General features: G+C 35.2%; 1 protein-coding gene across 1 annotated transcript; it reads right to left on the bottom strand.

The window, feature by feature from the left end:
- Window positions 1-12,479, bottom strand: LOC111213283 (c-Myc-binding protein homolog). Its single transcript, XM_048735469.1, has 7 exons — window positions 12,447-12,479; window positions 8,354-8,417; window positions 8,164-8,212; window positions 2,516-7,962; window positions 2,373-2,431; window positions 2,119-2,299; window positions 1-2,034 (listed from the first exon to the last, which is right to left on the bottom strand). Exons 1-4 carry the CDS (start codon window positions 12,477-12,479, stop codon window positions 7,800-7,802), a joined length of 309 nt encoding a protein of 102 aa, XP_048591426.1. The 3' UTR covers window positions 1-2,034; window positions 2,119-2,299; window positions 2,373-2,431; window positions 2,516-7,799.
- Between the last annotated feature and the right edge of the window lie 344 nt (window positions 12,480-12,823).

Below are 12,823 nucleotides of genomic sequence, written 5' to 3'. Positions count from 1 at the left end.
ATATTTGTGTTAATGGATTTCTACGTGTTTTCCTGGGATTAAAACAATGGTGTAGAGGTGCCGCATGTTTGTATAGAAAACGATCATCATCTAAGAATCTTCATCACAAAAATGTTTTTTTTTTGCCAAAGTATTTAATTATTCCTATATGTGTCTTCTAGGGGTGAATGACGAATCTGTTGATACAGTTGGGAGCATGATTTTTTTATTAAGAACTAATTGTGGTTTTTTATATTTTACTAATAATGTTTATATTTGTTTTATTAGATAAGTTTTGTAACTATAAAATGAACAAAAATATCTTTATTTAGTACTTATATAAAATTATATAGAGATAGATTATTAATTTATGATTCTGATGGGACTATATATTAATTTGGAACAAATATTAAGCAACTCAATTAGATTCTTGCAAACCAGGAGAAAAGAAGTGGTCGGTCATATCGTCTGTATTTTTACCTTTTCCCAAGTTTTTAAAACGTTTCGTAGCAATAAACAAAAATCAAAACGTAGCATTGTATTTATATATTTGGAATCTTATCAGATAAGATGTAACTTTTCTTTTTTTTGTGCACTTCAAATTTAATAAGATGTAAATAGTCAAAAATATAAATATATATATATATATATAAAACATAATTTGTATTTTATATTTGTTTTATTAAAGATTTTGATTAAAGTATTAAATTAATATATCAATACTAATAATGTTTTTGATTCAAAAATGCACTTGTAAATTCAAAATACCTCCCATAAGCGGAAGATCTTTGGCGGTTGGTTTGACCATGGTATTGAGGAACAATCAATCCTTAAACAAAGGAAAGAATATTTAAATGTTAGGCAAAGTGAAATGGTTTGATAATAAAACATAGTGAAAAAGGTCTCAATGGATAAAATCGAACCATGAGATTAATTACAAACTAAAATCTTATAAAACCAAAAAAAACTAAATATTTTATATGACCGATAGACGTGAACTACAATTGTAGTAGCTTAGCAGGCAGGAACTATTATATTAAATCAAATTTTTTTGGCGGAGACCAATAGCTAAAGACGGAAGATTGTCGGTCTATGTTTAATCTTAACCAACTAAAATCTTATACGTTTGTTCGCACAGATTATCAATATGAATCTATTATTAAAACAATTGAAAATAAACAGTGGAAGGTGAGCCAAACCCCACGTCCCCAACCGCATACGGACTTAACTATCCAACTCTTAAACATATCACTTATGCCAAAAAATTGACAAAATTGTGACTTTCAAATATTGACTTACACAAAATCTTGAACGGTTGGCGGTGGTGGTTTTTTCAGAGTGAGAGGGGATGAATATATAGTCTTCAGATTAGAGTTCTTGATCCTAATGGTAGAATATATGTTATTTAATTTTCAATGAATACAGTATGCATTTTTGACATGAAATATAACGATTTCCTAAATTAAATTGTTCACCAGCTATAAGAATATTAAGTATGGGGCAAGTTAAAGTTGTAAAAATCGATTTTGATTTAGGATGGCAAAGATGTGGTAGCTAGAAGACTAATAATTAGAGATGTCAAACGGGTTGATCCGTCCCATCCCGTCCCGTACCGCAGCGGGCTCATCTCTTTGCGGGTCACGGCGGGCCAGGCCCGCGCGGGTTGCGGTCTCCAAAAGGTCGTCCCAAGCCCGTACCGCCAAATGCACACTCCTTTGCGGGCTGTCCCGCGGGACATACGTCAATGTAGTGTATCCGATCATGCTTGGCACTTCAGGCCGCTCCAGAACACTTTCTAACGCTCCAGAACACTTCCTGATGCTGCAGAACGGGTTGTCTATTGAAATTATAAATGCATGTCTAACTTAGCATCAACCTAATAATCACGCTAAGACAATTAGTAAAAGTTCACACTTCAACTTACCAACAATAAACGAGAAGATCAAACAACAATGGACTGGTTACTGTCCGTGAAAAGCGAAGTCTCAACCAATGTGGAATAGTCAATACACTGGTCATCATCTCCAAGACCAACTTGTACAAGACGCTGTGCACCTGAAACAAACCGAGTCATCATGTTAGAAAACAATAATACAAACACATCAAAACGAATGATCAAAACAAAGAAATAAAACAAACCTTGTTCAACAAGAATGTCATCTACAACTTTGGCAACCTGCAACACATATTGTCTGTTTCCTAATCCAAAAACACCATACTTCAAGTACTTGAGCCATTATCCTCTGTCTAAGAAGAAGAAAGCCATATCCTCTTTCTTCAACTTCTCCTCGTACTCATCATCATCAGCATCATAATCGTCCTGTTAAAACAAATCAGAACCAGATCGAAATAACAACAAAGAAATGTTTAAGCTTTATTAAAGGGTATTATACCAAATCAACGATTTTGAATCTGATCTCTCGTATCTTGCTTTAGCTTCTTCTCCTAAAGCCTAAAAATTTATCAAAAAAAGTTAGCTTTCATCATCTTCACTCTGTTTTGAATCAAAGCTCTGTTTTGAATCAAAGCAACTCACTTTAGCAAACCCTTCAGCAGTTCCCGTCTGTGTACCGAAAAAGATTGTAACTTTCTTCCTCCCATCATCAACCTCGTCATCACCAATGCATGTAAAGAAGCTCTGCTGATGCAGCTCGAGCACGATGTGGTCACCGGAAGGCGGAAGCACTGTCGCCTGTCAGACATCGAACAGGAACGGCCATCGTTGGAGCTCCGTTTCTTCTCACGGTCGTCGTCGAAGCTCCAATGCCTTTCACTCTCTCTTTCTTTTCGTTTTCAGGTGAAGAAAGTAACGGAATCGACGAAGCTTCCAGATGCGGTTCTATGGGCCGTCCCGCGGTTAATGAGGGCCGTACCGCTTTGGACCCGGAACCGAACAAGCCCTGTCCCGTAAGGCCCGCTTTTTTGCGGGTCATGAATACCTAGGCCCAAACCCGCCCCGCGACAGGTTTAAACGGGCCAGGCCCGCGGGACAAGCCTTCTGTTGACATCCCTACTAATAATCAACAATCAATGCATGCATTGTTTTATTATGATGTAACTGGAGTTGAACCAGGTTAAACCGTGACTCTTCGCATATTTTAATGGTTGATTTTTTTTTTTAAAGTCCAGTCCGGAATGACATGGCATAATGGTTGGTTCTGATTATTTTGTTCATGTGGCAAGGCTTAGGAAGCTAGGATTTAGCTCCTTTTATATAGTAGGACTAGAGCCGGGGTCCGCGCTTCGCGCGGATAATATGTTTTATTAAAGTAAATTTTTAAATTTTTGTAGTTTTAAGTATCAAATATTGGAAGTTAAGTTTTGTTCGTTGTAGAATTAACCATAGAGTTTTTGTTTGAATGCGATGCGGTGATCAGTTTCTTTTTTCTAAACAATAGTAAGTTTGAAAAATATATGGTTGTTTGCATTGAAGTGTAAATTTTAAAACAGTTGACTGGTGTCGGTTTCCGTCTTGTGGTTTGATCACATTTGGAGGTATGCCATCAGGCTTAGGATAACAGTTTATTTCTCTTTTGAAAGCGTTGTATGATATCTATGTCGTTGTCAAAGTAAAAGCGCGATCTTGGTATGGTTGTGAGTGATAGTTTCCCTGAAAAGTGAAATATTTATAAGCATTTAGTTAGACATAAACTTTATGTTTAGTTGATTACCTTCATGTAACCTTGGAATGATACTTGTGATAATTATGATTTGGTTTTTCTTGGTAGATACGCGATTTAACTCCCTAAAATTAGCCGCCTCATTGTCCCATATAGTTAGACGGACCAATTTGGATCTACAAAAAATTATTGTATTATATATTTATTGCTTAACACAATCCAATAATGATTTTTGTATATGTGTTGTGGTTATATAAATCACTTCCTTGGATGAGGCATATGCGGCCAACAACATCTGTGGGGAATAATTTGTTTTTAGCGACAAAAATAGAGAATTTATTTGTATGTGTGATAGGTATGGTTTTTTTTTTGATTTGGGAGGAAGTTGGTTGCACTTGCTAAGCTGATCAACTGGGGATAGCGTTGGGGCCGGAAAATGTATGAAGGAATCGGTGAAATGTTTTCTTGAATCAGTGTTATAGTTGTTGTCTCATTAATATTGATTAAGTATGGTTGAACGGTAAGCATGTACCATCGGTTATTGGGAAGAAGATTAAAATATTTAATGTGATAAATTTTTCCTTCCTCGAACCGTTGGTACATTGTGTCAGAAATAGGCACCCGCCATTCCATTTTTTGTCCTGTTGAGTGGTTAAAAGCAATTATTTGAAATGTTGTTAGAATAATTAAAAGTAAGTATTTTTAAGACAAACCTAGATGTCAAGATAAATGAAAGTTGTTCCTAGAAAAGCATTTTTATTTGTGTGATTTGTGATGGGCCACATCCTAATGATCCTAGCGATAATTGGTTGCGGTCCGAGGTTGTCGCTCCACTTGTTGTGAACTTCGGCTAGAATTACAAAAAGATAAATTGAAAACAAAAATAGAGAAAAATTGCAATTTAAAAATCAACTAAAAAAATTATTTAAATAAATTGTATTTTGAAAACGTATAATCTAAGACTATTACTTAATTATTATTTGTTTAATGTTTTTAAATATTTTTTAATTAAATTTTATATATCTAGGGTATAAGGGTCATTTTACCTATTAAATGAAAAATTTTGGTTATTCTATCAAAACTTTCCTTCTTTATCACAATTTTTTTTGGTTTGTTTTTTAAAACATATTATAAACAAATAAAATTTAATAATATATGAAAATAAAATTTCGGTTGTATAGGGTTTTTCGAGTTTTTGGTGGTGCTGGAAAATAATTGGTCATTGTGACTTTAATCGTTTTAAAATATAAAGTAAGTTTTAAAATATGCAATTAATATATGTTTTTTGTATGGTTTAAAACTAATAAGATGTAAATAATGAAGAATATATTAAAACTAAAAATATATATAACCAAATTTATGATAAACATAGTCAAACGGTTCATAATTTGTATGTTAAATTAAAAAACATCTTCTAGATAAAAAGAAAAATCTACACTTGTATTTGTGCATTAAATGAAAAAGGGAAATAATAGGAAAAGCTTCTTTGCAAACAATAGAGTGCATTAACAACTTGTATATTTTGTTTATTAGAGTTTTGGATAAATAATTAATATTTCAATAATAATAATGTTTTCATTCAAAAATGATAATATTTAAGTTGAAGATGAGATGAAGAGGAAGAGAATCACGATGAGATGGAGTCGGTGATTAGGGCTAGAGTGAGGATGAGTGATCTTTAGTTTTTAGAGAATTATATGTTTTAGGGCTTTTAGTATTAATGGGTTAGGGATTATGTTTTAGGGTCTTTAGTATATGAGTAATAATGGGTTAGGGTCTTTAGTATCTGAATAATAATGGGCTGTTAAAATGAAATGCTGAGAATGGTGTAAATAGGCTCCGAAATTTAGTAATAATGGGCTGCGAAAGTTGGTCTTTCAAACCAGTCCAGGATGACATGGCAGATTAGTTGGTTCTCAATTTTTTTGCCTATATGACACCTTTAAAAACTTCAATTTAGCTGCTTTTATTGACAATAGACGTGTTTGTAATACTTTCGCGGGGTCATTGACAATTAGACGTGTTTGAAATACTTTGATAAAGTAATAGGAAGTATTGTGGAGTGATTTGTTTGTTTTGTTGGAGTTGTTTATAATAAATTTTCATTTTGTGAAGAATTGTCAAATTCACTTTTCTTGTACTATCGACTTCAGCAAAAGGCACATGAATTTGTGTGTTTTAAAGATCAATCAAATTCTACTCTGTTTGGAAAAAGAAAAACAAAGTTTATGTTCAATATTTTGTTTGGCTGTAATGGACTTAACGTTAAAATATGTAAAACTTAAATCCATAGTTTTAAATAAAATTAAAATGGGCATGTTCCATGTTCTTTGATGAAGGAAAGCGGGTTTGGTCATGGAGCATTCACAAAGTTGCTCATCCTCTTACCGGTGAAAGCACACATTGAAGCTGACATGCAAACGAACCCTTTACTGCCTTTTGTTCAAACGTAAATATTCAGTTTAGGAAGATATGATGATGATAGATAAATTGATAATGATGGTCAGTGACTCAAAGTACTGTAAATTGGGTTATGGTTTGTTTTTTCTTTTTTTTGGTTTACTTAATCATCCTACTATATAAATGACTAAGATACATTTTATTGATAAATAAATAATGGAAACTTTGAATGACAACACATTCAGACCATAAAAGGAGCACAATTCATCAAATTTTATTATCTATATGCCTTTGGGACCCATAATCTCTATTGTATGCTTGAATCAGCCTCTGTTCCTCTGGTCTCAACACCTAACCTTGTCTTAACTTGAAGATCCACTTGAAAGAAACAACGTTCGTCTTCTCTAACAAAACTCACACTACCATTCATCTGCTCCAGCAGTTTCCGTGAAAGCTTAAGTCCTAAGCCATCAGGTGTGACCCATCAATTTCGTGTCTCAAACATATCACTTAGTATCTCTGAAGGAAGTCCTTTTCCAGGATGTATCATCCTACCATCAAAACAACATCAAACCTCAAGTTAAAAACACTCAAAATCTGTAAAACAGCTGCACTGTTTTGTGAAAATGGTCGGGTTGCAGGTTTCAGTGGACAAAACATGATATAGGGAAGCAATATTGTAGCCCAGAAGAAAATGGTATACAAATAACAAAACTACTGCTGTGAGAAAAGAAAAGGGATATGCATTTGATTCAGGGAAGACTTTCTTTTCTTTGGCAGTGGGGGGTAGAAAAACATACGATTCTTACCTGGTTAAAGAAACCATACATCAATGCTCTACAGTTCACACGGTATTCCGGAGATGATTTCGAATTCCCCGAGTCAAGAACTCGTTCCAAGCAAATATTTTCTTATAGAGAGCACCACCACTTTCATGGTCACATCACACACATATATTCTTCTGGAAACTACACATTATATTGAAAGAATAGCTGAAAAAGAAGTCTTTTGTAAGGTCCACCATACACAAGAGCTACACAGGAACCTCTTGTACCTGTTTATCAACACCAGATAAAGAAACGCAAGGGTTAAATGACTTGAGTTCATAAAAAGGTGGAAGGGTATAATAAATGAACACATGTAACTCACTCTCTTTTCACCAAACAGAAAAGAAAAACAGAAACTTTCTTCGACAATAAGCTTGGGACAGACAAAAAAAGGGAAAAAAATAGTAAAAGATATATAAAAACACCTGTTCTCGTCTCTTGAATTTGAAATGTTGCAAATCACGCTAGAATTTCGCAAAGAAATGATCTCACTCTTGGAGACTTCATACACCCTGTGACCACAAATTTGGCCTATCTCTCTTCTCTAAGTGATAACCAGCATGTAGTATGGTCCCAAAAACTTAATGAATCCTGAGACCACAAAAATGGGAAGAAAAAAAACAAATTGTGAGAACACGCTGTAAAAGTAAAACAATGTATGTTTCAGCGACCATAACTTGAAACAAAAGAACACAAACCAATGATGCCATAACAGAGAGTGACAAATTTGAGGCCGCCTGTGGCCTTGTTTTCTTTGTGTATCCGTTTAAGCAGCTCGTTGCATTCTTTTTTGGTATAGGCAGTGAAATCCTCACTGAGGTTAAGCTCAGACGCATCAAGCTGGTCTATCTTTAGTACTCTATATACTCCATTACCATTCCAACCAATCATATAGAAATTCTGAAGACAACTAAAAAGAATGGATAAGAAACTACATAAGCATGTAATCATGTGCTAATCAATTATATATGGTTTACTGATAAACTTTTATATTCAAGTTAGGACGGGATACCTCTCTCAATGTTCCTTGATGTTTAGCAAAAACCTCATTGTCCTTTATTTGAAGGTCAGACTTCTCAGATTGAAGCTTCTTGTAATCAGAAACTGAAGGACTTCCTAGCTTTTGCTGGATGAATCTGAAAGCAAAACCAAAGAAGGATACAATAGTAGGGGAGCATAAACAAATTATGAAATTATACTCTTTGACCTAACTCATATTAGGATAAAGTTAATAAAAGCTATCACCTGTGTAGAAGATTATAAGTCAGTAAGTTATGGTACTCTCTTAAAAACTAATATTCACCGGTTAGAAACAAAGTAGGTGTCCATGAACTTACTCTAAAGCAGAGGAAGGCTTGTCATTCTGCTCATACAAAGCAACCAGAACTACATTCGAAACCCACATTGCGTTCCAGAACATACAAAGGAGTACAAATCAAATTATTATGTCCGATCAAACTATTTGATACAGAAACTGTTGCGATTGGTTTTAGTGATGGTGTAATATAAAAAAAAAAGAAACATTACCTTTGGTGAAGAACTCCACTAACTCTAAATACTTCCTCAAAGCTTTTTTATTGGCTTCTTTCTCCTGATTTATGTAGAAACAAAAAAGTATATCAAAAACTAAAAGAAACAGATCTTTAAGGTCAACTCATTCTCTTCTTCCATCTCTTTTGCAAAGTGTCTTACCTTTTCATTTCCAGCTATGTCAGGCTACCCTCAGACGAGCAAAAGTTACAGTAACGGTGGTGCAAATCAACCGCCACCTCGTCAGCCACCTTACTCCTCCGGCAGAAACAATCTGTACGGCGGATTACGCAACAACGGCATCGGAGGAAGACATTTTGAGAATCTACGCTTGATAAAGAAGACAAACTGACAGAGGTTATGAAGATCCATTCTACTCTCAACCCTCTCCTATTTATAGATTTAACGTGAAGGAAACGGAGAGGTCGACATTGTTACTGGGTTTAGTATGAATAACAATTATCCCAAATTTAAAGAATACATTGAATGACAGGAGAGGTGAAGAGATGAGAGGAAGAACTTTAGTTTACAGATTAGAAAAACGGTGACGCTAGGTTGAACTGTGGAAGAATAATAACGATGAATCCCTAATCAAATTAAGTACAAAACCAGAGAATCATACCAAACTCCGAAATATTAGACCAAACCAAAACCGGTACGGAAATGGGGCCCAAAACATTAGTGACATGGCATATTGATTGGCTCATAATTTTTTTGCCCATGTGGCAAGGCTTAAGAACCAGGGATTTAGCCCCTTTTATATAGTGGGATGGTGTATGAGCTTTATAAATTGTTTTTATAAACCCTTATAAGTTATTTACATACCCTTATAAACCCTTACAAATTATTATACACACCATTATAAATTGTTTTATAAGCCTTTTAAAATGGTTATAGACTCTTTTAGTTGATTTCTAAACCTATATAACTCTTATAATACAATGGAGAAGCTCTCCTGAAAATTGAATGTTATTCTTTCTAGCCAGTTTTACAACACTTCCAAGGTGTGAATTCTCTCTATTTCACAAACTCCTCAGTACCTAAAATGCAAGCAACATTTTCAACATAATCCAGATTTGAACATTGGATGATCAGTTTTGGCTTGTCTGATGGATCTATTGAAGTATCACAATACCTTGCAGGTAATTTCAAGGTTGTGCGAAATTCGTACAACACAGGAAATATCATATTTACATTAATCTAATACTTTCTAGTTACTATAGATTGAAATTACTCTTTAGTAACCAAGAACCAAGGAGCAATAATGACGTATTCCAATGCTAGGAAGCTAGAAGAAAAACCTACACCAAAAAAAACAGACTTTCAACAAAACTCCAATCTAGACACTCTTTGAAGACCTTGCATTTCTAACCATCAATAAAGATCGGCCTTGAACCAACCAAAGTAATACTATATATTTGGCAGGAAATGGAACTCATAACATCAAGAATCTCGCCAAAACCACATGGAGCCGATATATATCATCAAAAGGATTTGATTGGCTGATAGAGAGGAAATAAATCATGAAAAGGGCTATGAAGCAAGGCACATGAATCATTTGAAGATCTCAACAATTTCAACTACAAGAGAGTTAAAGGGGAAGAATGCATAAAATATCCAAGCTGAACGGACCAAAACCAGTCTTGAACACTCCAGCTACAAAACTAGACACTACACAAGCAAACAAGGTACATTCTATTAGTTATGAGTCGGTGCAGGTAATCTAAAGTATTACAGTGGTTTCTAGAGCTGAAAGTGACCATGGTTTAAGCCCCAGAAAAAATCGTGATTAGTGTAAATAGCTTCTTTTTTTTTTGCGAACATGCACTTTCTTGTATATTAGATGTCTTTTAGTTTTCCTTTACAAATGCACTTTCTTGTATTTTAGATGTCTTTTAGTTTTCCTTTACAAATCATGTTGTTTTGAATCTCTTATTTCTATCTTGTGTCGGCCTAATAAATTCCTGATTAATAAAGTAACACAGTTCTTCTTAGACCAGAGCCACTGCCTTATCAAGAAAACTTTGATATGTTCTTAATGTGTATGGTTCACATAAGACTGAGTGTCTTGTCAGGTGATCATTAATCTAAGAAGTCATTCTTCCTGTTTAGAGCATGTGATATATCATGGTTTATAAGTTTTGATCATGATATAAGTATTATTTTAGAGTCTATATTATATAATTCAAGTCATTTATAGAGTTTTTTACATGTTTAAGTAAGTTTTAGAATGCTTTAGAGATTCTAGAACAATTTGGAGCATCAAGAGAATTGGAGCTGAAAAAATTAAGTTGGAGTCGATTTGTAGACATGGTGTCGGACGACACCCATCCCAAGTTAATAAATCCGACGAGTTTGATGAAGTTTCAAAAACTTACAAGTTTAATCCAAAAGTCTTCAGTATTCACAAAAAATCCCAAATATGTTTTAGACCTATATATTCTACTCTACTCCATTGTTTAAGCTAAACTTTAATTTAGATATGGAGAGACAAGTCAGAACGCTTTTAAAGAGTGATTTCAAACTCAAATATTTCTTATCTTAATCTATTTATGCAATTTATTCAGACTATGATTAAGTTTTTTATTTATCAATATTAGGCCTCAAAACTGAGAGAGAGAGAGCGAGGCGACAATAAAGGCGACTAGCGCTTCGTCGTTGGTGTGGCCTCACGTCCACCGACGAGAATCTTCTTCTTCATTCCTCCTCTTCCTTTCTGTCATGGCTATGGTGGTGCTTGCTCGGTTTTCATCCTCGACGATTCCGGTTCCAGATCCAGATCTGCAATTCACCTTCCTCTCAGAATTACTTGTTGTGGCTCCACCTCCAGAACCGCCTGACCCATCAGATTAGTTCCTTCCTCTATGTCCACTTTACATCCTTGAAGCTTCAGCCTCCCCTCGAAGATCTCGTTCTAGCTTAGACAGTTCAGTTCTTGTGTCTTCTGGAGTGCAGCAATCTACTGCTTTGTTCAGTTCTCAATCATGTCCTATTCTCGAGGAGAACCCATGGTTACCTCTTTCTGGACCCTTCGCTCCTTGCATCAAGCGTCCACAAGGTTTGGGTTTCTCAGTCTATTGGAGTAAATCACTTATTTTAGAACCTTGCCTTTTCTTAGGTTTCAATTATCTCAATACGAGTCTCCTTTTACCCTGGAATGAGGATGATGTGATCTCTTTGAAGCTCTTTTTACCTCAGTTTGAGGATGTTGCAGGCTCTGTGAGTTTCAGTACGAAACTCTATTTACCTCAGTATGAGGATATTACACTGTGGTGTACCGGTTTCTTATCGCAGTATGAGGTTATTTGGACCTTTGCCTTGGTGATTTTGGTTCCAATTGTTTCAGGTTATTTCGACTTCATAAAGCGGGGCTTTGTCGCCTCTGGGTTTGTAGCTGCAGGGTCCCCAAATGTTAAAACCCTTCCGACTGATTCGGTGAATGGAATGTGGTTCAAAGCTTTAAAAAGTGTTGGTTTTGGGTGGTCTATCTATGGATAGGGTGAAGCCCATGACTCCCAAGTCTCCTCTATTCTTTTGAGCGCAGGTTCGTCCCTTGCCAAGGAAGCTATAAGGATGCTTGAAGCTCTTCAATTAGCAAAGACTCATAAATTCTCAAGTCTTCAGTTAATTTTGGATTCTATTGTCGTCTTTTCTGTCATGCGTTCATGGCTGGACATGATTAAGATCACATGTCTTCTTTTCAGAAACCTTGTCACTCTTTTCACTCCACTATCTTGCAGTTTTAATCAATGCACAACCACTTGGTGGATTTTGACTCGCAAGTACTCGCCAATCCACAAATATTTTTAAAACATATTAAACTTTTTTGAAAATTTGAAAAAAATATGGATTTTCTATAAAAATAACTAAAAATAATATAAATTTGTATTTATAAATATATCATTTTTAGAAAAAATTATACAAAAGAATGATTTTTTAAATAAAAATATTATCTGCGGTCCTGCGGGTTATCCGCAAAATTAAGGGAGGCAGGTGCGGGTTGGTGGATTTTAAATTATAGGTTGAGCGGGTGAGGATTTTCGGTTAAACAAAAAGTTGACCGGCAAACCCATGCCTACCTGCCGCATACAGTGATAGGGCATAAAGCCACGAGACAGGCCATGTTCGTTTACGTGTCGCGCCATGCGACCTACAACTAAGATTACGTTTGTTTACATGTTGCGTGACCTGCGACTAAACCTGCGACTAAAATTATATATGTTTATGTGTCGCGTAATCTGCTATATGCGACTAGTCGCACGATCAAAATTTTCTTTAACTTTTAGTTGTTATTTTTTCGATCGACTTGAATCGGAACCTGCGATCACGCGACATTAAAACGAATAATAACCTGCGACTTGCGACCAACGACCAATGGGAGATTGCCCCATAGGTAAACAAGCGATAGGTAAAGCTACAGTAAAAAGATGACTGCCACGTCTACGAACCTCGATAAACCAGTCACAT

This window comes from Brassica napus, chromosome A7, assembly GCF_020379485.1.
Source record: "Brassica napus cultivar Da-Ae chromosome A7, Da-Ae, whole genome shotgun sequence".
Classification (NCBI taxonomy): Eukaryota; Viridiplantae; Streptophyta; class Magnoliopsida; order Brassicales; family Brassicaceae; genus Brassica; species Brassica napus.
Note: the sequence above shows the minus strand (reverse complement) of the source record. Positions and strands in the feature narration are given on the sequence as shown.

What these genes read in the sequence shown, in the direction of transcription:
- LOC111213283 (XM_048735469.1), bottom strand. Translation starts at nt 12,479, where the DNA reads ATGGCCTGTCTCGTGGCTTTATGCCCTATCACT. An exon ending in TGGCTTTATGCCCTATCACT is followed by an intron (nt 8,418 to 12,446) that starts GTATGCGGCAGG and finishes TACATAAATCAG; the next exon opens with GAGAAAGAAGCCAATAAAAA. An exon ending in AAGCCTTCCTCTGCTTTAGA is followed by an intron (nt 7,963 to 8,163) that starts GTAAGTTCATGG and finishes TTTTGCTTTCAG; the next exon opens with ATTCATCCAGCAAAAGCTAG.